The sequence below is a fragment of the Pleuronectes platessa genome, chromosome 18 (assembly GCF_947347685.1).
Source record: "Pleuronectes platessa chromosome 18, fPlePla1.1, whole genome shotgun sequence".
Lineage (NCBI taxonomy): Eukaryota > Metazoa > Chordata > Actinopteri > Pleuronectiformes > Pleuronectidae > Pleuronectes > Pleuronectes platessa.
Window position 1 is genome coordinate 7,534,761 of NC_070643.1, and position 25,132 is coordinate 7,559,892.

Consider the following 25,132-nt stretch of genomic DNA (forward strand, 5'->3'; position numbering starts at 1 on the left):
TCAGAGTGGTCGCTGCTCCGATTTAGAGAGTAGAAAGAGACAGAGAATGAGTGAGCCGAACTAGGACAAGTCCTGAAAGACCATTGTACTCCTTTTTTTTCTTTGGGTCTCCAGTGCATTCAAAACTGCTATCTCACTGTTGCCTTCCCCGTCTTGCTCACTTTCTCTTTCTGTGTCTTCTCCTCTACTTCTCACTTTCCCCCTTTCTCTCCTGTTAAGGGCCAGTAACTGGGAGGAATCGATCTGCTGTAAACATCACAGTCAGTGGCCTTTTGTGGGTGATAAAAGAAAAGGCCACAGACTACTGAGGTCATTGATGGGGTCCCAGATGGCCATAGGAAACAGTCTAAAGCAATGCTCCTGATCTTTAGTGCAGGGACAGGCTTATTCTTCCTGGCTACAGTATTTAATGGGGACAATTTATCAACTGGTATCCCAGGCGAGAGCAGGAGACAATAATGTCTGATGCCCACAAGGATATGGAGTAGTTCGGGTCGTACAAGCCCAAATTTGGTGACCCATGGCACATATTAATGCCCCTTGTCCATCATATACACTGATCTTAATTTCTTAATTTAAAAAAAAAAAAATGTTCATTGTATAGAGGTATTAACAACTGGAAAATGAATGCCCTTTCAACACTGATGCGGGTATTTTGTGAAATGAACTTTCCTCCGGTGTTTGAGCCTCTTGTTCAAATGCAAACAGCCTTTTTAGTCACTAAAACAAGATTTAAACAAATGCCAAACAAAGTGCAAGTAAAAAAAACCTCTGGTTTCTGTGTGTATATGTAAAGAAGAACGTTTGGGAAACAATGGTGACAGTTTACTTTGTGCATGCCTTCTGTTGCTTTTTGTTATGACTGTGCACCAGAAACCAAAACAACAAATATAGTGGTTTCTCTAAGTTTGGTTAGAACTACTATAGGTCTTATTACAAGTTTGCAGCTAAATTTAGCATCAGTGCTCCACATTACCAGCGTTCACAGGCATCTGTCGCGCCCAATATTACTAGTGCCACAACTTTCTTCCCTGGTATTTGTTGGATCTTTGATGTAGACTTTATCGCCACCTACTGGCCTGGCATGCTTGTTTGAGTGATTGTAGTTGCTTTTGTGGTCACCCCTGGATGGCGATATTTTGTGAAATGAAGATCAAGTAGACAGAGATTTTTTCTATAACTGAGGCGAAATATCTGTTCAATCGAATATCCGCGTATAGTGTAGTCAAGGCCGTGGATATAAGATAAAGCAGGAAAAAAATACTTAATGGTATGATAACCAATAAGACAAGGACCCAACCTGTCAGCTGAACGCACCCACACAGTCATATTAAACATGTAGGTACGGGACTGATACAGACAGAAGTTTAGAAGAATGTTTTGAAGTGGAGGCTAGTGGCACTGAATTATACACACATTCAGTTCAGAACCAAAAGTTAATACAATAAAGAAGGCGATTAGAGTAGTTTATTTTGAAGGCAGCTGGCACTCTTGGAAAGCTCTCTTGAGCCTCAGGACGGAAGATTTCCGGTTTGATGAATAATCTGTTCTACATGTCATATATTTTCGTTGCTCCTGCTCATCAACTTTGTTTTGATGAGAGATTTATTGGTAGATTTATGTGTTCTAGACATAGTCTTTCTTCAGCCGAGTGTTGTTAAAAGTACTTGGGTTTACAGGTAGTGATGTATGGAATGAAGAAGAACTGGCTAGGTAGTTGATCTCTGCACAGTTCATCTTTTTATATACAAGCACTATGAGTCATACCGAAGTAGACGCTCGTGTTAAGGATACAATTTACTCGTATAAACATAAGGTTCTAATCTCATGGAGATCATGTTTACGCTGCGGCTATGTTTTGGTAGAAGATGGATGGAATTAGATGAAGGTAAGCCTCTGATTAACTTTCTTTTTAGTTTACCTTTAACTACCACAAGATCACTATAACTACATACTGTAGTAATCTCCCAGAGTTTAACCATGTTAAGTTGTTTTTCCCCCTCTTTAAAATCAGATTTATTTAAGGAAGATATTTAGGTGCCGGTGACCTACATTCTGATTTACTATCCATTGTGAGGTCGACACTGTGCAATATAACTAAGTAGAATAATCTGTTTAGAAGAGAGTAAGAAAATGAAGGGGGACTTTTTTTCTTCCTGTAGCAAAGGCTGGCAGAGCAGTGGCGAACATCATGGCTGAACAAACAAAGGAAAGAGCACCAACTGCAGAGACTCTTAATTCCACATAAAGCCATATGACAGTAGCACTGCTTTCACACGTGCACTCAACACCAGTCATTTCCTGAAGGTTTCCACTGTGGCTGTGTGTGAGTACGCAGAGTTAGTCAGTTTTGCCTCACGTTTTCCAAAACTTTTCCTACCAGCCTGTAGTAAAATGTCTGAGTTGGCCGGTGAGAGAATGGCGAGAGCAGGATAAAGTTAATAATGAAAGCATGGGTGTGTTGATGACAATTCTAATAAATGGCAGACCTTAAACTGACAAAAACAATAGAATACAAATATCTCAGGTGATGTCATACATGTGAAGACACAGACGAAGATGTCAACTTGAAACTTAGATTTGAGAACTTAAGTTGATAAAGAATATATCTATTTCTACATGTATCCCGATGCCTCCCCCGCCACTGAATGTACTGTTCGGTTTTTCCAGTTGTTGTGAACGCGTCTGACCTGGAAAATCTGCTGCTGCATTCTTTACATGTGAAAGGCGAACTCCAGAAAATGTCCAGACCTAACTTTCCAGACATGAAAATGGCTTAACGATCATATTGTTCAACCAAGACATTTTCTGTCTCTGAGTAGTGCAGTGGATAAACCACAGCAACGAAACATTTCACTTCAAAAACAGACACAAAGATAACAAAAACACAAAACCCTTTCACTGTCCCTTTAACTTCCACTGGAAGTTTCATTATGCATCCTCACAAGTTTCACTCATTGTGATCATGCCACACGCAGATCCGTGCCAAGCAGCCATAATCCGTGCAGATTGTTGATCCCTTGGCCCTTGACATTTAAACGCTGAACAAACCCTGACAACAACATGTATCACTACACTCTCCACGACAACTTTGACAGCAGGGTCATTGTTTTTGTGCCTCACACCTCATTTCAGTCGGTGTGAGCTAGACAATAGGTATTTTTAAATGAATAGGGGTCTTTCCTTTTTGTGTGTGAGTCAAACGATGAGTGTGCCTGCCGAGAAGGGGAAGGCAGGGGCCCACAGAAAGGGTGGTCTCATGTTAGCGCGGGCTCTGAGACCGAAACTGTGTGTGTCGGGATAAGAGAGGGCCGTGTGTGGAAGGGATCTCACTAAAGGATATAGTGTGGGCACTGTGCAACGGAGCTGAGGTCCAGGTAAGTTAAATAAGTCGGAGTGTTTGCATGTTCCGCAGAAAAGAGAGTTAGGATGTTTTGTGGGTTTGGGGCCGGTTGCATTTTTCTGCTTTGTCATTTCCTCAATGGTTGTTTGAGGTGTGTGGGATCTGTTTAACTTTATCCAAACAGCTCAGCTGACGTTTTAGTGGTGTGTTTATCCTTCAATGGTCTGTAACAAACTTGGCCTTGGGTGTGTGGTCATTGCTCTACTAGCCACATCTCAGAGAAGAAGCCTCCATTCAAGAATGCACGTGTATCTGTGTCTCTATAACACACACATAAGTTACGTCTTATCCCCTCTTTGTCCATGCGTGTTTGAGTTCTGGCTCGGCTTCAAGTCTCATTGTTTAGATTGTGATAATTTGTGGGCAACCGCTACTGTAGTCTGGTATTATGTTGTTGCACACTGCGGCTTAAGTGGACATCTTCGGCATTGCAAATATTTGAAGTATGTGGGTGTTTGGTCTCTCTCTCCCTCTCTCTGCCTCTCTCTCCCTCCTCTTTCCCCTCCTTTCCCCTTCATCTCATTCATTCTCTCTGAAGTTCTCCCAGGTACAAGGCTTTAAAGAAAAAAACCTGAGATCACTGTGTGTCTTAGTTGCTCCGCTCTGCTCTCCCACACTGTGTTTGTGTGCGAGAGCTTTCTATTGTGAATATGAGCATTGGCTGTTTACTCGTGTGCAGTTTTATGTGTTCTGTGTTGCTAGATCGCAGCTGTCTGGTGAGGTAGTTTACACTTTCCTCCACTACAGAAAGTACCCAGCTTTTATGGTGAGAACGATTATATCACAATGGCTGCAGGGATCATTTAATATGAGGGATACTGGCTGAAGGTCAGGGGTCATGGGCGGTTTCATATGGAGCTGGAAAGAGATCTATTTTTTGTTCAAGGGCTTTTTAGCAAGTCAAATACATGTCGATTATAGAGCCTTGATTGTTTCCATATTTGTGGGACTGGTAACAAACATTCAAGATATAATTATAACTGGGGAAACTTGTTTTTTAATCGAAAAGCTTTGATCTATCCGCCTCGGCAGTTATCAATGTGGAAGTGCCTGAGAAATTGAACAAAAAGTATGATGTCATATTCAACACCGAGAGTTTGCACAGTCTTTGATCCCTTCATGACAGAGTTGTACATCTTTGGAAATAGAGAGTTTCTCCTTCATTATCATTTTCTTGGTACACAGCAGATTGAAACATCGCTTCATGGTAAACTAGAGTCTTCTTCCTGTGGGCATCATTGGTTCTCCCGTGTGGCTGACGCAGCACCTTTCGGGATATCACATCGAGTTGTAGCATAAATTAAATCCCATTTTCAAAAGGACATTTTTGAAAAAAACAGACTGGTTTGTCAAGGCAAAGAAGCAGATGTGCTCCTGGAAACCAGCTGGTGTCAAAACTGTTCTGTTGGTGTTTCCTCCTCTACCTAAGCTTTTTCCTGGTGGCGTGGTGTATTTTTCTCAGCGGCGACACCAATCGTTTAGGAGAAAACTTCAATGAGTCACCACGCCTCAAGCGCAAGTAGGGAGAGTCGCCGTGTCCACATCACAGTTGGCGCACACAGTGACCAATCCGTCAAGCGTGGCCACAGCTTGAGTATTTTAATCCTCATAGAACCAACTCAGCAGTCATGCAAGCAGTGGGAATCTTTCCCATCTATTAATGCAGTATGATGTGAACATGGCGTTAGTTGAATGATCACTTTCCTGTGTGTTTGCAACTGAAAGCATGCGAGCAAGAGTGATAGAGTCAACTGAAATCTAAAGAGCACCGTTACTTTAATTAGAAGTTCACTCTTGTAGGTTCTCAAGCAATTACTTAATTGAAACTCTAAGCTGTCACCGCTATTACTCTTAGCTGCTGTTTACAACCTAGCACAGTAACGGTGGGACTGTAATAGAGCTGTGCAATATAACCAAAATATCACATTTTAATGTCTACACAACAATACATATTGTTGCATATTGTCTTTGAGTTTGAGGTCTTTTAAGAGCACTTTACTTAAGAAACGCTCATCCATAGGCTCTCTATGTAACCTACTGTTTGACACGGATCTTGCATCGGTGGTAAACTAGGTTTGTGGAGTGAAATATACTACTTCTAGGCTGTGACACGAGTCACGACTTTTGACACCTTAACCATGTCCATTTGACAGCAGTGTCTGCTTATTTCATCTCTGCTGTTCTTTTGTCACGTTGTTTCTCCTCCATATCAGATTGTGGTACCCTCATGCAAATTTCCTGCCTGCTTTTCCCCATAAAATATTGCCTTAAAGAGTGTAATTTGTGACACACTATGTGGAAATATACAATAGGGCGTTTGAGGCAATAGGTTTTGTATCAACAAAACAATGTATATTGTTATATCAGTCAACTCAAACCAGATTGTAGTAAAAATCCACAAATTCATAACACAGACCCACTGAGTGAAATCTTGAATCAAGGGATTTCATGGTAAATACAGTAGTGTGGTAATTCCATTTAACCATGAAATGTGTCGTAACTGACTCTCTTTATAGGTGTGTAACATCAGAGTGTGTTTACATGTTTCTTTTCCGTGCTCTTTAGCTTGTGGAAGTCTACATTGTAGAATGGAGAAGATGTACATGCAGTATAGGTCTAAATATATCGAAATTTGACACTATTCTAGTAATTCGATTTTCAGTACAGATCACATATTCAGTGCAACCACCAGCTGCTGTCTGCTTGAATGCAGAACTCCGTGAGCTTAAACAGGAAGGAGTTCGCCTGAGTCAGAACAGAAGGAACATGTGTCACTGAGTCAACCAGTCGAGCGTCCAGCCTGTTTACAGGTCGACAGCACATGACACTGACTGCATCTTACCCTCAGCCCCAGAAGCAGCTTCTCTCACACACTGGCTATAGGCTGGATCAATAGGCCAATTGTAGTGTTGGCTGGGAGACCAGCGGGCCAGGGTCATGAGTTATATAGTGATGAGAAAGTGACTCCTGGAGGCACCGGTCCAGTGTAAGCAGACCATAACCTGGTTGAGACAAGCAGTAGCCTTTTGTTTCATTAGTTGCACTCAGATTTCTGAAAATTTCAACTGTGTTTGTCATAAACCAAAGTTTTTCCTGCGAGTGAGACAATTTTGGTTTGGTTTTATGCTTTACTGATCAAACCAATGTTGAAGTTTTCCATCAGGCTTTATTTAATGTGAAAACCTTACTCTGAAAGCCTCAGCTTTGTTTGTACTAGACCAACGGCACCGTCTTCCCTTGGTTGTTACAAGTCTCAAGTCTTATTGTCTTTTTTAGCCACACTAGCCCAAATAGCAATGTCTCAACCACGCTCGGCTGGATTGCCCTTAAAATTTGGTTCAGACGGTTCATGTCTCCCTAAGGATGAACTGCAATGTCTTTGATGATCCCTGGACTTTGCATTTTGTGCCAGCATCGCGCCAAACATTTTGAATCTGTCCAATTTAGTTTTATGACCATCACATTGAAAGTTAGAATGAACCCGTATTCAAATTCACTAGATCTGGATTTGCTCACATTCATTTATATCTTTCTCGTAAGTAGGCCAGACTTTTTTCGAGATTGAGATCCAAAAGTTACTCTCTGAGAAATCAATGAAAGGTTTTAAAAACTATCTCACAATGTTAAAGAAAGTGGGGGGACTGGAGCCAATCCCACAACCTGAATAGGATCTAATTCTGAAGAACCCCATGTTAATATTTTCTCTTCTTTTGTGTGTGCCTTCAGATGGATCCCTCCCTAAAGAACCCAAAGGAGATGTATCCAGTCAGATTGGAGGTAAAACTAACATTCACACATACTCTATGTCAACCCAGACACACTGTACACAGAAAATCCCAGTGGTGCTGCTGTTTTCCCACATGCACACACACACATGCACGCATGCTATCAATATTTCAGTGTTCCAGGTGACAAAGACAGGTCATTGTCACCATTATTTCCCCCCATCATATCTGCCTGACTGCCTCCTCTACTCCTATTCCCCTTTTTGGTTTTCCACCATCACAAACCATCCCCCGCCTGCCGTGATTGGGTACCTGTCCCTAGCACCCATCTCTGTAGCGACAGGAGCCTCTCCATCATAAGTTGAGATGGACATTGTCTGTCGCTTTCGTTCCTCGTCCCTTTTTCTACTCCTGTCCCTGTCCATAATGGTTTGATTTGAGATTTGATATTCCCCAAAGCTTGTGCTCTTTCATCAGTTTTGATTTATTTACCCAGTTTGCCTCTCCGTCAACCTAAAAGACATATCTTTTCTTTCCCTTTCTCTCAGTCATACTTGAGTTTCCATTATTTATTGTCACTGGATAGACCAACCTAAGAGTATGTTATGATGATGGTTTGTTTTGTCATATCAGACGGTTGATATTTGCCAGTCGGTGCCGTCGTCCTTTAATGAGACATTTGAGGAGACATATGACTACTTTGATATTCAAGATTATTACTCTCCTCATGGACTACGCTGAAAAGAAGAGACGTGCAAATTTTTGACTTTCAATAGCTGTAGTCAAAAAGCATTTGCAGTATTGGCCTTGAAAAATCCAAACCCTCCTTAACCATAGATATAAAGGAGGACAGAGAGTTGGCAGGTTGTTCCAAAGCCTCGGGGCTTGATGGAGACTAGTCCAGCGCCCGCAGAAAAAGGCGATGGAAACGATACAAATGCAATCATATAGACAATACATGGCTTCTTTGCTGCTGTGGGGCCGGTCTGTGTAAAGCTGTCTGGGAGACGTTTCTCTGAAGGTCTCTGGTGCTTGACAGTTATCATTTTTCGTTTCAAGTTGGGGATGCAGGGGATAAGGCTTTGGCCTAACATTCACGTCCACTGGTCTGACTGGGCAGCTGAGGAGTGGGTTTCTAGGGGAGGTGGGGGCAGTGCTTCTTATGCAATAAAATGAATGCCTGAGGATCTTGACAGATGTGCCGAAGTGTGCTTTGCACAGAGGGAATGTTGTGGGATTGTCCATTTCCATCTGTCTGTCTGTCTACTTATTTGTCTCTCTATGTCTGCCTGGTAGTTAAACTTGTGTTAATCCTCAGTAATCGTCGCGTTATAAAGGCTGAAATTGAATGTTGGCGTCACCTCCAGGTGGCGTATTTGTGCAGATTGGAGGAGCTGAAGCAGAGAAGGGGTTGCAGCAGAGAGAGCTACATTAGACTGTTAACAGTGAACGGCTGCAGAAGTCAATAAGTAAAAAGAAAACAGCTCACTGTGCACTGCACAGAATTTAAGTCAGTGGCGAAAATTCACTCTCACTCACTCTCTGGATTGGAATTATATACATGTACTTCCAAATCTTTCTTGACTTTCTCTGTCTTGTCACGGTTTGTCAGAATGAGATCAGCTGGTGTTAAAAGACCCGGACGAATGAACTCTTGGCACCAATAACAAGCAACCTTTTCTCCCTCTTTGTCTCTCTGTGTTTTTTCCCTCCTCTTTCTTCCCTCCTCCCCTGCTGTTTGGGTCGCTGGGGTAACCCTGGCCCATTTCTCGCTCAGTTAGCCTACCCTGCTATTAGAGGTCTGGACGGATGGAGAAAACAGAAAGAGGCAGAGATAAAGGAAGGTGGTGCTTTTTCTTGCTCTCTCTCAGGCCAAATCTCAGATTTGGCCTGAGAGAGACAAAGAGAGGAGAATGAAAGGACCCGGACAGTCTGAGTTGAGAGGAAAATAACACCCCAGGTTGCACTGTGAAATCAATTACTTTGTCAGCTTGATGTTTGTCACAGTTCAACAAGACCTGGTTTTTAATGCAGCGGGATATAAGTGCTGCAGAAGGACCTCTTGGAATTTGTATCTTTCAGTGCACACTTAATCTCTTGAATACAACAACTAGCCTCAGACATTGGTCTAGTGGTTTTGAGGTGGATCAGTAGTGTTTGTAAAACATACAGTGATTCCTGCCTCCTTCTGCCTAACAGAGTTGCTATATGAGAGATGTATTGTCCCACATTGTAGTGAATTGGCACAAATTACAGCTAACAATATGGGAACAAATCACTCTATCATTAGACTTAACAATAGCCGGTAATTGCCTGTTTTCTCTTGTTAAATACACTACCAGTCAAAAGTTTTACAACACACCAATTTCTCCAGTTTTTATTGACGTTCAGCAGCTCAGGTCTTGTTAATGACCTTAAATAGTGCAAAGGTAAGCATTAGACCGCTCACAGAGAAACAAAACAAAGTTTATGTCACCAAACACTAAAGAATCTTTAATAAAAACAAGCCTTTTTATGGATACGGAATTTGGTTATTTTACAGCCTTCCTTCACCATTGGAAGTGCCTTGAAAATTTGTGCAAACAAATCCAAAAGGTGCCCTAGGTTTTGACTCGCAATCCGAGTGGTGAGGAAAAGGGAAGTGGCAATAGAAGACAGACTGTTTGGTCAGCGGTTCATCCCACATGATGGAGGATTCATAAGATGGAAGAGCAGCACAGTCTCCAGACTTAAACCTCAAGTTTTTTTAGAACTGGACAGATAATGATTATTTTCCTTTGTAAAATAAGAACGCTATGAGCATATTTGGCTGCTGATTGAGTCAAATTCAAACTAACTTTTAGATTTAAGATCCCATGATTCCATTTATACTTTTAATCTTAATTTAAGAGAATCAACATGGAGGTGTTCATGACTGGTGTTTTTACCCACTGTTGTCTGTGTGTGTGTGTACAGTGGCATGACCAGTACCAGCTGTACCCACAGTAGGTGCATTGTGTAAGTAACACAGCTGTGTCTGATCCCAACAGCCAATCAGATCAGCCCTTCTTGTTTCTATGATGTGCAGTAAGGCAACACCAAGCAGCCAATCAGAGCTGGCAAATTGAATCTTCCAATCAGAAGAAAAGCTGGGTAACGTCAGTTCACCACACAGGAAGATCAGAAACACAAGTCACAAAAATGGAAATTGTAATATCAATGAAAAGTAGTTAAGAAGTCAGTTGTTGGGAAGAGAGAACAATCTATGGGGAAACCAAATGAGAGAATGCCCCTGATGAACATTTCATTTCCATTTCTTCTATATTGATCAACAACTTGAGGATGATGACTCAGAACATGCAGCTTTCATATGTTTGCATATATAATTAGCCATCACTTAAAAAAAAATGTTGTGAGTCAGGCACAGTCAGCAGTGTTTTCAGCCAACTAATATAACTAACGTTGTTTTCCTTGACAACTTGATACACCCGATAAAATTGTGACATTAACTATATTTGATTTTCATTTTGTACAATGTTTTCACATCATCACATGTCGCTGAAATAACATTTATTACCATGGGAAACTCAAACCTTTTCATACTGACAAGTACTGACATCTCAGCATTTCAGACTATGAAACATTGTGGTATTCATTAGTAAAGTAAGCATTCAGATGCTGTTAGATAATATTACATTGGCCGGTACCTAATTGTTTCTAAACAGGGTTCTTAAAGCGTTGGTGATCAGGATGTAGGTCATGGGTCCAGATCATGGACGCCCTATTCCTGTCCACTCCCTCAGCATCGAGGAATTCCTGCCATTCCCACACATCCCTCAGCAAGGAATGTCTGTCACGCCGTGAATGTGGGAAGTCCACAGCTATGCAGGGATGTACACACATGTGCGCAGTTCGGGTTCTCTGGTCCTGCAACAGCTGGTTCAGAAGTGATGTGTGTAAGTCAGCTGCAGGAGCCATTACGAGATTAGGCCTTTATGTGACTGCTCTTTAATCAGATAAGGGCGATGCTGTTAGGGAGTGTGCACTATTTTTGTTGTGTGTAGGCAACTTTCCCCCTCCCTCAACCGACTGACCCACACTCACCCATTGCAGCTCACACTCCATCTGCCGGGGCTCAGGCAGCTGTTGCATTCTCTATGATTTTTTTTTTGTAAACACAGAATCGCACACGCTAAACCCTCCCTCGATGTATTTAAGAGAGTGTCTCCGGGGAGACTTGTAGTGGTGTTGTTGAGTAAACTGCTTCGTTGTATCAGACAGTCTAATTCCTACTTGACCTCTGGGAGGCCCCTTACAAGTCTCACACCTCTGAGGTGAGTGTAGAGTGTTGACATATTTTGACGAATGCTCACACCAACCCACACACGACCCAGCAACACTCCTGACGTGGAATGATCCCTGAGTGTGTTGTGGTAGTTACCATATCGCAAAGAGCGATGAAAGAGCAATGGACATTTCTGAAATTTCCCTCTCTTCCCTTGCTCCTTCTCAGTGAGGAGTGCCACAGTTTAGCTGCGCTTCAGCACTACCCACTTGATGCAGGACTATCGCAGAATATTGGAATTGACTTAGGTGTAGGAATATTGTTGGACCGTTTTTTTGTCTATTTCTGTCGTATGGGACTGTCGAACTTCTTGGAAGATACTGTTGTCTTCAGTTTTGGATTATTTTTGGTATTTTACGGCTTCAACAATGGGCATCGGTTTCTCTGAATTCCGGAATTAAGACCTCTTCAACACGGTAATAATAACCTCCTTAGATGTTGCTAATTGCTTATTGATTATACATAAAATGAGGAACGAAATGAAACTTCAGGAATTGATTGGTTGGGCTCCCCAAATATTTTCTATATTGGAAAATGTTACTGTAATGTAGACACACAGCACAGTTTGAAGTAGTTATGATATTGATTTGAATTCATATATCGCCCAGCCCTAGTCGTATCTTTTTAAGCCATTTCATCATTTATCACACGCATATAATCTTTTTAATTTCGGTTTATTTTTACTGAAACCTATTTTTTTTAACGGTATAGAAGATAACACTCTTTCATTTACTACAGTGGAAATGTGATCATCTCTGATTTCTCTTATTACTGTCGATAGTGTAAGTCAGGTAAAAACAATCTGCATTGCTGTTTTACATTAGTGAGGCATTTGTTTTCTCTTTAAAGCAGTAATAGCTATAGTAGTTAATAATATTGTGAAAGTGACTGAGCTTATCACTTACGATTCAAAAACCAATGGTGGATGCAAAACTTCACTAACACGGTTCGTAACAGTTCCTTGTTGTTGTTGGCCCAAGAAAATAAATCCCAGTCCCAATAAGTCACAGTTCTTCTTTGTGGTGTTTTCTGCAATTAAGCAATCAATTGTAAATAGACAATCTTCTTGTCGTATCCTGTGTATGTGAATGGTCACTGGGTACACATTTTCAGTTGTGTGATTATAGAGTGTGAAATATTTTTAATATGGAGCTGAAATGCTTGTCTTTAAATGCACGTTTTTTAAAATAAAAATAAAACATATTCACATGGATGTAGCGTAAGCCTCTTCTGCACTGTTAGGGTTTCCCCATCAATCTTGAGTCTCTCTCCTAATGCTAAGCAGCTTCTCGGGGTGTATAAATGCAGTGCAGGCATATTATAATCATTACTCCTCCTACACATCCAGGATTACCTCCAGGAACCTGCCTTTCTAATAGACAGGCCGATAAGCAGCTCACCTAATGCCCCCATGAAGTGCACCCAGAGGCCATGCATCCTCACCGTGTGCAGGAGCCCATCAAAATGGTGTGCACCGATCGCCCTGTTTCTGCTTGGAAATGTTTGCACCAGCTTTTCCATATGGATACGTAGACGGCACCAGAATGAGCGGTTTTGGTTGTCTGCTGGGTTGGAATATCTCCCCTCAGGAATCCCAGGATTAGCCTCAGCTGCTGTGACTGGGCCCACAGTGGATTGGGATCCCTTCAGCCCAGCGGCCAGTCACTCTATCATTAGCTGATGGTAGCAGCGAACTACGCTCCCCCGGCAGCAGATGAAGCCAAATCCACAGCAATTTAAGGATTTTTTGTTTTTAACAGTTTGTGGAAGAATGATCAAGCATGACTTGCTGGGCAACCAATCACAAGTGGCGATATGCCCAGACTGGCTCCGCCCTCATCCAGCTGACAGGTACTATACCACATCTTGTGGTTGTGTTTGGATGGATATATGTGTATACATCCACCATGAGAACATTTCCTTAATACGAGCTGTAAACTCCTCCTCCTCCACTCATCAGTGGGAAGTGAATTACATTTTTTCTTCTTTCCAGCAGTCTGTAGATCGACAGAATATAGTGTGTGTTTGACAGGTTTGACCGTGACTGATTGGTTCATACATCATAACCATCTGTCTTTTCCCTCACTGTGTGTGGCTGTCCACCCACCCCATTCACTTGTGTGAGTGGGGTGGGTGTGACCTGTCCACTCTATATTTAGCTGCTGTGCCACTTTCTCCAGTCCCACGACACTGCAGAGCACAGGGAAGTGATGCCTTTGTGTGGTTAAATGTACCTTTTGTATTTGGTAAAGGACAAGATCCACCCCAAATCCACTTCAGCACTATTAAATGAGCTCAACTGAAGGTTTGCCACGGTATTCACCATCAGACTAGTTATAGAAAATCTTATTAAGTTCAGACATTTCCAGATAAAATGTAAAACTCGTGGTTAATCTGCAAAAGTGGGGAAAAGGGGTTTGGAAGCAGGGAAGGGTCTTTCTTGAGAAGAGTCTGTGTCTGTAGATATCTTTGTGAGGACCAGTTTTGGGAGAGGCTAGACATTTTGGCCGGTCATCACTTTCTGACCCACTTATAATGGGATGTCCTCACTAAGATAGATGTACAAACGTCTGTGTGTCTGTGTTTTTCGGGGGGGATTACAGAGGGTCAGACCTTAATCCAGTGGCCGTTCAATTTTACTATACAGTAGCGAATTCACACAGAGCCACAAAGTGCTCACTGTGTGTGCTCTTCCCACGCACGCACACACACACACACACACACACACACACACACACACACACACACACACACACACACACACACACACACACACACACACACACACACACACACACACACACACACACACACACACACACACACACACAGGGTTGCTGGTTGTCATCTTGTCAAGATTAGATTTTTCATTGACCTCTGATTATCCTCCTGCTCACTGGCAGCCAACCAATCACACAAAGAGTTTGGGGGCAACTTCAAACATAGTCCTTTGTTCAGAGGATGAACCACTCCATGGTTAAAATATGCTGACTTATCCATTCGTGTGGTGTGCGTCTTGTAATTCACCATCAACATCTACAGTGGACATTTAATTTGACACAGCAACACTGCTTTAAATGTTGGATACTGCTAAACATTATATTAAAGTTTAATGTTATACATTACAATTGTGAACATACAGTTTCTTTAGTATATTGATCTGCGGGCAGTTTGAGGTTTTAATTTCAAAATTCTTCTTTTCAAATCAGTTTCTTATTAGAAGGCATAGAGATCAAATGATGGACAGTGTGTGGGATCATATTTTCTCCCAACGCAGGTTGGAACTGACAGCTGCTACAAATATAGCTCTGGCCATGGCAACCACAGCATCAGGAATCAGTTATGTTTTGTTCTTTCAGGGCACATGATTGGAAACTAAAGCAAAGAGAAGTCAGCTTCTACCTTCTATGCAACTATAAATGGACTGTTAATAGTTTTATAGAAGTGAGTGACTATAACATGTCAAACTAAATACCCACTTCAAATTCTTAAAGCCCAGGATGAGTTTTTAGAACCTTTTGATTTTTACCCACCAAAATGTAGCATGTTCTTTCTCGGCTCACATTCTATCCTTCCATACATATCGATTTAGTGCTTTATGCATAATTCTGCAGATATAATCAAACAAAGAAAGCAACAAACGGATATAGGTGATAACATAACCTCCTTGGTAGAGAAGATAATGAACTAATTATTAGTTGCAGCCTAAATTGACACTCCTGCTATTTCAACAAAGAGTGCAATCCAGTCTGTGCACGGTTCCCAGAAATCGAGTTAGAGGAAGAGGTCTCTTACTGCATCAACCTCATGTGTACAGGAGCACAGTGGGAAATGTAGTTGATCATGGTAATTGTTTTTTTGTGGCACCCTGAGGGATGTCAGGAGAAAATTGAGAGGAGGGAAGAAAAGTAAAAATAGAGACAAGTCCTGATTATCATCAATCTCCTCCGGTGGTGGAAAAATAATAAGCGGCTCATTAGCGTATACTTGTAAATACGGCAACGTGCTGAGAACAGAGACTTGAGTACAATTCACTATTCATGTGCCCAACAGGGCTGTGTGTCTTTGTTCAGGTTTGCATCACAACAGTAAAACAGGCAGAGAGACAGAGATGTTACCCCTCCTACTTACAGTGTACTTATTGTACTATTATGTAATGCATGCTGAAAATGTGTGTGCATAAATGTGTGTGTGTGTTCACCACCACTTTGAGACACTGTAGATGTACTCTAGTTAAAGACAGAAATTAGATAACATGTCTTTTCTCTGACAATCCTTGGTCAACAATCTCTCTGATCACTATTCCTTGACCCCGGTGGAAAACGTCATGAGGTCAAGGAAAGATGTGAGGAAGATTCTGTAAGGAAAGGTGTGAAGGGACTCTGTGCTGTGTGCGTATAATAATAATTATTGAATTGAAATGTTAAAATACCATGATACCAGAGCAACGAGCCAGAATGAACAAAATTCAGAGATAAGTCCATAGCGTTTCCTCCCATGGTGCTTTTGAACTTTTAATACATATGTGAAGTGGAGATTGAAATTACTTTTATATGTGTAGGTAGTGTGGATGATGATAATGTGAACTATAAGTTCAATATGCTTGTTCTTCAAAATGACTCTTGACTGGGCAGATGTGAAAAAGAAGAAATCGGGAGCTCAGCTGATCCTGTGAGGCTTTACATCAGTTCTGGATCGTGTCACAAGAATAAACGTATATATTTACGTGGATCTGCACAGTAGCAATTATGATGTTGTGTCACCTTTTGCTTTGCTTTAATATGAGTCCAGTGTTTCCTTTGCCAGAGGAGATAAGATAGGATGCATTGAAGCTCCTTTCCTTATCATTTAGAGAATTTAAACAGCTCTTAGTATGGGGGCTGTGTGTACATTGACCTGGGATTCACTTCATTCTGACTTGTGGAAAACATGTTAGGAGTTTTGCTCTTGCACTTGGGCTGCAGATGGATAAAATAGTGAGAATCAGTGGGACGCAGGACGAACAGAACAAAAAGAACAGGAGATACTTGGGTGATATGACTTGTCTGGGTCATCAGTCACACAAAGCCGACCTCTGCTGTGTCTGAAGGACAAAATCTGGGCCCATTCTGTCCACCTGTGTGAGTGTCTCTCTCTGTGTCGGGCCCTGTGTGTTTATGTGTGTTTTGAAGCTGAGGTGTGGGTCTAGCCACTTTAGGGAATTGTGTGTCTATATTTAGGAGTTTTTAGAACAAGTTATTGAATATCTCCTGACAGCCATCCATTCACCTCTGACAGAATATTAACAACACAACATGGGGCGACTTTCACACAATCACACCCCTGAGATCCAGACTGACATTTAAAGGGTAATGGTTTATAGCTCAGGTTAGTGTGTGTGTTTGTGTGTTTTATTTTTGCTTTATTTCTCATGCTATTTCTCACGTATTATTCCATTAATTCCATGAAATGAAATATATAAACACATGAGTCCTTGTATGTCGTGCCAGTGTTTTTTTTCCGGGGTAGGAACTACAGTTATTAGAAATCCACCGTTGACTGAATGTTAAAGCTTTTATGAAGCAGCTGAAGGTTCAGACACTGTGTGTGATTCATCAGTAAATACATGCAAGTAGGACTAGTGGATATTTATTAACAGGGAAATGTCATGGATTAGTATTCTAAGAGAAGATAAACACGGTTGAAGTGGGTAACTATATTTGTATTCATTTTTCTAAGCTGACAGCTTGATGGCCTCCTCCAATAGCGCCATTTATATAATCCTCTGACTGCGGTCAGTACAGAAGGTGGAGGGAAATATTGAAAGCTGAGATGTCTCAATTTCTAAAATGAGAACTGTCAGTTGAAAATGGCCAGAATTTATAAAGCTACAATTAAATATATATTCTTTAGCATAATTGGGGTAATATTTTTTGTTCTGTAGACTGCTATGTGTGCTTGTCTGTGGGTCAATTGATTTCCATTATGTTCATTTGTGGTTCCATGAAGTCGTATCGCATGTTAGAAGCGTCATCAACTCGCTCTTGGTGAATCCTGCGGAGGATCTTCTGCTGTGTTCTCACATCTGCTCCTTCGGACAGTCTGCTGACTTTATATTGGAGGGGTGGGGGGGCTGGCCAGAGAAACTCAGCAGGAGGTCCGGCGGCTCTCACTCAGACATTTGCGTTCACACATACAGCTCTAGAGAATGAAAGCAGCTCTGTAGACTTTGGTGCTCCCCTTCCATTTTGGCTTCATGTGAAATGTCTTGTCATTTAGTGGATGTATAGTGAGGGCACCTGGCCCAGGCATTCATGGAGCCTGTTAGATCAATTGGAATGTCTCAGATGACCCCCTGATTTTTCATATTTTTTACTACTTTGATCAGGTCCACATTTCAATTGTCTAATGCCGGTGTTGAGTCCTGGCAAGAACTGATATTTATTTGTATCGGTTGTACTTAAGTGTTTAATTTAAGTCATTACGGTCGTAAAAAGGCTAAAAATAAGCCTTCAATTAAACTTGTTGAAATGTCTAGAAACCCTCTTGTAAATGTGAGCACTCTAACATGCTAAACTAAGATGGTTAGCATTGTAGACATTATACCTGCTTAACATCAGAATGTTGATACTGTCATTCCGATCATGAGTCCATGCTGATGCTTTCGTTTAGCTCAAAGTCCCTATTGTACCTCAACACATCCTCACAGAGTAGCTGTGGACTGTAGCGTGGCTCTAGACTCTAAATCCTGTTTACGTTCACTTTTGATAATCCTCATAAATACAGCGTTTTCCCCTCCTCAACACTTGTAAATGTGAAAGTCCACCAGCTTCTCACCGTTTGAGAATCCTCTTAATATGGTCTGTATTTTATGGAGTTCAGCTTTGACTCCAGTTAATGGGAACTGAAGTGACCTATGGTGTGTAGCGTTGCTTTACCCCATTTCACCTCGGTTCCAGCAGGAGTTACAGCAGCTTGTTTCCTCCGAACTCCCCCGAATTTGGCCCCACTTTGTCTCCTCATTACTGTTTCTCCGACCACAGCCTCTGTGCTTCCTCTGGCAGTGTATACACAGTATGTGTCTGTGAGTGTGTGTGAGACTTTCCTCATGATGCAAGCAATCTGAAATGAGTCTCATTCCCCTGTATTTAAAAAGCTGCAGATCTCTAGATTACGAGTGGACAAAATCTGCTCTGTCTCAAATAATCTGCCCTCAAGATAGAAAGTCATGGCAGATTAACTGTGAGAGAACAAGAGACACACTGTTTTTGTATTTTCCATTATCTTAATTTCCACTTCCCTTTCCTTTCTCTCTCCAGGTTTCAGGAGAAATGAGGAGATGAGGGCAATGGAGGTGCTTCCCATCCTCAAAGAAAAAGTTGCCTTTTTGTCAGGTGAGTGTGTGAGTGTGTGAATGAGTGAGTGTGTGTGTCTGTGTGTGTGTGTGTGATCATGTTAAACCAGAATAGTTCCTTTACATACACAGCTCTCAACTGTGCAGATGTGCAGTTTTTTTCTCTCTGTCGCACACATGCATGCACTCACGCAAACAAATACATACATGGACAGCACAGAAATATAAAAACAAGCCGTGCACTTTGAAAAAAAACTACCAAAACTCATGGGGTCACACTAAGACCCAGGCACTTAACCCTGGACCCTTCTTCACACTCGTACACATTACACATTAGACACACTGTGACGCATGCACACACTCACACACAGACATCCATTGTTTAGTCAATATCAGCAGGACTTTATAATAGAGAGCTACAGCTGCCTGTGTCTTTTCTCTCTCAAAGGGAAGCTCAGCAATGGCTCACACACACTCACAAACTTACACACGCACACGCACACACACACACACACACACACACACACACACACACACACACACACACACACACACACACACAAACATACACACAAACACACACACTTGAGTTGTGCCAGGGAAAACTCACAGGAGGCAGAGCTGCAGATATGGACTGCCAAGAACATCTAGCAAGATTATTTGTACAACACACAAAAACATTATTCAGCTCATGTATGTGTGTGTGAGTGAGTAAGTGAGTGAGAGAGAGAGTATTATCATATGTGCATGCAGAATCATTAGAAGCATCTTCATACAGTGGAGTGCTGGGCTCAGTATCAAATGGAATTGCAAAGTGAAAAGTGTTTTATTAAGTGTGTGTGTCTGTGTGTTCAATGCACACTCTTCTTTGGTCCGCTTGTGTGTGCAGCAAAGGTCACAGGCAGGAACAAAACGATGAGGACGATGACTCAGACAAACAGACAGAAATTGAGAGGGGGAGAGGCACTGGGGAGATGCCTTGGTGATGACTTACTGTCAGCTACTGCATCCCATATTAGTCAGTGGTGGAGTAATTGACTTTGAAATAAAGGAGGGTGGGAGGAAGAGGAGGGGCCGCTAGTGAAAAAGAGGGTAAATGAGCTAAGCCTATTATACCAGATACAGCCCCTTAATAAATCGGCTATGTTCGCCCTCACTCGTGTCTGTCTGCCACGTGAGCGTTTGATTTTCTCCATTGAGCAGCCGGCTTGAGCCTACGGGCGCACAGCAACCCAACTTAACTCACTAATTTGTGGGCTGAGCACAGTCAGCCTGTGTTTACATGTTCCCACGTGAGTGACGCAGCTTCTGCTTCTGCAACTGGTCAAGGACTATGAACAAAATATTGTTATCATAGTACCAGATATTCATAATTCAGTCTCAAGACTATATACTGCCAACAGTAAACGTTACCCAACTACCAATTAAAATGACAAAATACTATTTAAAAAGCTGGATTCAGGTTAGGAGGCTGTTCACGGCTGAAGTATTATAAATGGCAAAAATAGAAAATGCTCCGAGTACAGGGTTCAGACACACAGGAACCATTCATTCAGCTTGCATGTGTTTCGAATAAGCAAATCATTTTATAAATTGATTATATTTATCACTTTTAGCTACGTTAGCAGCATCTCAGGATGAAGATTTTCAGAAGCTTTTGTGTGCAAATGCAAGGGATGAAATTTACTGACCCTGTTAAATGTCTGCCCTTTATACAGTGCCATTAGTCGCTTAAGGTTTTTACTTATCGAGTCAACTATCTCAACATTTACCTGAAGGACTGGTACAGCATTTCGTACAGATGTTTATGGTTCTCAGATGATGTATTTCACTGGCTCTGAAGACCCCCGACTTTTCCACCAGTGCCATCATGGATCTTACATTGTGGTTTAAATCATGTGGGGAAATTTCTCACCAAAATTTGGTGCAGTCATTCAAGGTCACTGAAGGATAAATTGGTTATCCTCTGTCTTTTAATTTATCCCCCTCATCCGGTTACAGTTTCCAATGACTAACTAAATTCCAACACACTTTGTTATTAGTGATAATTAACAAATCTTATCATGTTACACACTACAATTAAAATGCTCGAAATGTCTGCAAAAAATCAGCATGCTAGCATTGTGACTGTGAGCATGTTGTCATGCTAACATTAGCAACTAGCCGAAACCTTGTTGTATCTGAGTACGACCTCACAGAGGCACGAGCATAGATACTTGTTTACTAAAAGTCTCTTGTAGAGATTTGTTTACTTCCTGTTCAGACATTCACACAGATCAAATATTTTTTTTAATTTTGATTCCAGGCTATGATCCTTGAAACGAAAACGTTTTAATTGCAATAAGGGCACTCAAAGAGCGAATATTAGACCGTCCCCTTGAAACATAATTTAAATTCAGCAGATCCTGCACACGCAGATAAAGATCAGTCAACTAAACAGGCCAGAACCATAAAATATTCTTTTAGAATAATGTTGAAAAAATCCCTGGATCTTTCCTGGTCTTCTCCTGGATTTCCTCCAAATCCACGTCCTTTTTTGTAATCTTACTAACTAACAGACGAAAACATAATCTCCTTGGTGGAGGTAATAAAATCAGGATGCGGTGTATTGTTGTTTCTTTGGATTGAAGCATTCCTTTTTTTAGAGGATGCTATTTGCTATTCTAAAATATCATCAGTTATTGTTTCTGAGTGTCTGCTTTGTAATATTAGACTTTATTCCATTCAGTTTGCATGTTCATTTGGGAAAATTGTAAATCAATTCAATTATACATCTGTTGCCAAGGCTGTTTCTATTTAGCAGGCTCAGCATCTCACATTTATCCAGCCGAACACTCATTTAATGGATTGGCCGACTTGTTAGATTTATGCTGATCCAGTGAAGCAAATACAAACACTCAAGGTAATGTCGTAATAGCTTTTTGACATTTGCTTTTCAATAGAACACTGTATGAAACTGCTGCGTGTGTGTGTGTGTGTGTGTGTGTGTGTTTGTGTGTGTGTGTGTCGCCTCAGGTGGCAGAGACAGACGCGGTGGTCCAGTGTTAACGTTTCCATCACGCAGCAACCATGACAGAATACGAACGGACGACCTGAGGAGACTGATCGCCTACCTCGCCGGCATCCCCAGGTAACACATCTTGTTCTGTAATCTGTGTGTGAGTGCAAGATGTGTGTGTTTCTTGTTTGTGTTTATTTTCCTCAAGAGGACGATAAGCAATGTCTCTGATTCCAAGAGACCACCCGGAGCAAGTGGACGGAGCCCTGTAAGCAAACACGTGAGAGAGCTGAGATGAGCATGGGAGGGGCCGAAGAGGAGCGGAGAGAGAAATAATTCAAGAAGAGTTAGCTTGCTGCAGCTTCCTCGCTGCCAAAAATCAGTTTTAGAGACATCGTGAGATGCTGAGACGGAGAGGGAAAGCCTGAGCAAAGAGAGGGATGTCTAACCGAAAGCAAATGAAGAGCGGGAAGGAGGTATCAACAGAGGGAAAGCAGTGAGGAGAGAGAGAGTGTAGAGGAGGAGGGAGGATTAAAGTGACAGCGACGGAGAGCGCATGTGTGAGGAGGTGTGTGTGAGCGAGGGAGCGAGCGAGCGAGCGAGTGAGCAAATGCGTGTGTGTGAAAGCAAAACAAAGTGTCGCAGTAGCTGGAGCAGAGCAGCAGCAGCAGCAGCAGCAGTTAGTGTGGACGAGTAGCTCATCACCTCGCAGGTAAAAGCTCTCTCCTCTGCATCCCTCGGCTCACTACTCCAATCCAGCTTCACCTCTTCCCTCCAGCCATCTTAATCCATCCATCTTCTCTCCGTCTGCTCTCATCTCCCTTTAGGTCTGTCATCACATTATGTCTGCACAGTTCAAAATGGGAGAAAATCTCCTTTTTTTACTCGTTTATGTCCTCCAGGCGTTTAAAACCTCCCAGTCATCGCGGCATGTTTTGCATATTTGAATCTGTTTTAACGGTGTGGATTTGGGTGACTGAAGATGCTCTATTTTGGGAAACATCTGCACACTGCTGCACACTGACTTTCTACTGACAGGCTGTTACAGAGAGAGAAAGGGTTGGAAAAGGATGAAGGTATTTAAAGATGCAATAATAGAAGGATGCTAAAATATATTATATAGTTGTATAGTTGTTATATTATATGTTTAGGATGTTTCTAATGTATAAAATTACTAGAAGTTAAAAAACAAAACAATCCAGTGTTGTGAATTAGTGAGCTAGTTTTGGTGGGAAAGATATAAGGCGAATTCCAGATGGTTCCAAACTAACAGCAAAATCCTTTTCTCCTAAGATCATTAAAACAAAATATATATTTTTTAGATTTAATAAAAATCATCTGCGTGTTTTAGTGTGTGGATGTAGTTGTGTATGTAAAGTTATGTTATGATCAGAGCACCACAGGCAATGAGGTTGCTGATGCACCAATGTGCTGATTTGTGTTGTTATGTTTCTGTACGCAATTGTGCGTCGTCCGTCGCAGGTGTCTGTGTGGGTGTGTGAGTGTGTGTGGAAGCGTGGGCGGCTGTGCTGCTGCGTAGGCTTCTCACAGTATACAGTAGAAAATGCGCCATCTCACTGTTTTGATTCTCAATCCTTTTCTCCCTCTATTTTCTTTTCCATCTCTATCTCTTCTCACCTTTCCTTTCTCTTTCCCTCCATCATCCCTCTCTCATCCTTTCCCACGCCTGTCATCTGTCTCTCCCCTCTCTCTCTCTGGATTATACTCTCTCCCATCTCCTCTCTTCCCCTCCCTCCTTCCCTCACGCCTCCCTCCCTCCCTCCTCCTCTCCGCTCTTTAATTCCTCCCACTCTCGCTGACCTCGATCCCTATCCATTCCCAGCGAGGAGGTGTGTAAACATGGCTTCACGGTCATCGTTGATATGCGTGGCTCCAAGTGGGACAGCATCAAGCCTCTGCTGAAGATCCTGCAGGAGTCGTTTCCGTCCTGCATCCACGTCGCCCTCATCATCAAACCAGACAACTTCTGGCAGAAGCAGAGGACCAATTTCGGCAGCTCCAAGTTCGAATTTGAGGTGAGATTGGGAGCGTGTTTATGTTTCTCTCTAGCGCCAAGGTGCATGCGTTACAGTTTCAAATTATTTAAATGTTGCAGTTAATAGGTGACCCGCACCAAAAGTAAGTAAGCAAAACGCGTATTTTCATAGATTGGAACGTGTAACTTTTATCTATACTTGTATCAACACTCAGAACCAGGTAATACAATATGATCTGAATGCCTCTAGACACAATTGGATAGACCTCCAACCAATTAGAACAATGGAATCAGTCGTTCATGTTTTATAGAAAATATAGAGTCAGGTCTGTTTAATACTGTTGCAGCTCCACGTCACTGCCAACCATCTTGGTTGTTATTGAAAATACTTCAACAGTGCTGCTCTGTCAGTGAAAGTGTCAAACTCCATTTCAGATAAACCATTGTTCCGACCCGTTTCAGGACAGTTAGAAATTGGTCTGAATGAGAGCGGGGCCAGAACCCTCTGTGAAAGGGAATGAGAAAGAGTAACAATATCAGACTAGAGGAGAGTTGAAGATAACAATTGAGGCTTGGCATTCAAAGCTGCTCTAGGACAGATTGATTTTACATTGATATTACATTGTAAAGGCACATAGATTTAGAAACATTAAAGATCTCAGTGTAATATTTGGTATTTACTGTGTTGTTAAATTAAAAGAAAGTAGAGCATTTCCCTTTAATTTGCCTTCAGCTGGGTGCTCTACCCCCTGAGCTGCTCATTGTCAGCACATTTCATTATTTTCCTCTCCCTGACGCTTTGGCTGCGCACATCACCAGCCAGCTGTCTACCCGAGGAGAGAATTCATCACATGTGACCCAAAAACAGCACATAACAGATCATGAGGACACGTGTCTCTGATGTCAAGTGTTAGAACACATTTTCACAGCTAATTAATAATGTATTCAGATTGCTTATTTATATGTTCTGGTTCATAGTTAGAAACTGGCATCAAAATGTGCTAATTAAAAAAAAAAAAACACCACTGCCTGTGTTAACCTGTGTGCCTTTTCTGCTATTGAAGAATCCTTCGTCTGATTGTAAGACTGTTTAGTAAACTCCTCCTAATGAGGGCTTGACATCTATTTCCCATCATCCTGTTTGATCTGTCATCAAAGAACCTTGCTTATTATGATAATGATCAGCTTGGGTTTGTATAAGCATTTGTGCTGTGAGTCTGTGTCTCTGTACAAAATGTGCCTGGATTTCTGTACGATATGTTTCTGCGAGGTTCCCTTTCGGCTCTGACTCTAGCTGTGTCAGTGCACGCACTGGTGTGGAAATTGTTCTGATTGCTCACATGTCCACACATA

The 25,132-nt window shown here is 41.8% G+C and overlaps 1 protein-coding gene across 2 annotated transcripts in view; it reads left to right on the forward strand.

The window, feature by feature from the left end:
- Positions 1 to 25,132, forward strand: part of LOC128461508 (triple functional domain protein) — a 76,409-nt gene that overhangs the window by 12,075 nt on the left and 39,202 nt on the right. For both annotated transcript variants that reach the window (XM_053446450.1, XM_053446451.1), the window contains exons 2-5: positions 7,130 to 7,180; positions 18,751 to 18,825; positions 21,801 to 21,915; positions 23,627 to 23,819. In XM_053446450.1, the coding sequence (XP_053302425.1) occupies positions 7,130 to 7,180; positions 18,751 to 18,825; positions 21,801 to 21,915; positions 23,627 to 23,819 (434 nt within the window). The remainder of the gene's footprint in view (positions 1 to 7,129; positions 7,181 to 18,750; positions 18,826 to 21,800; positions 21,916 to 23,626; positions 23,820 to 25,132) is intronic.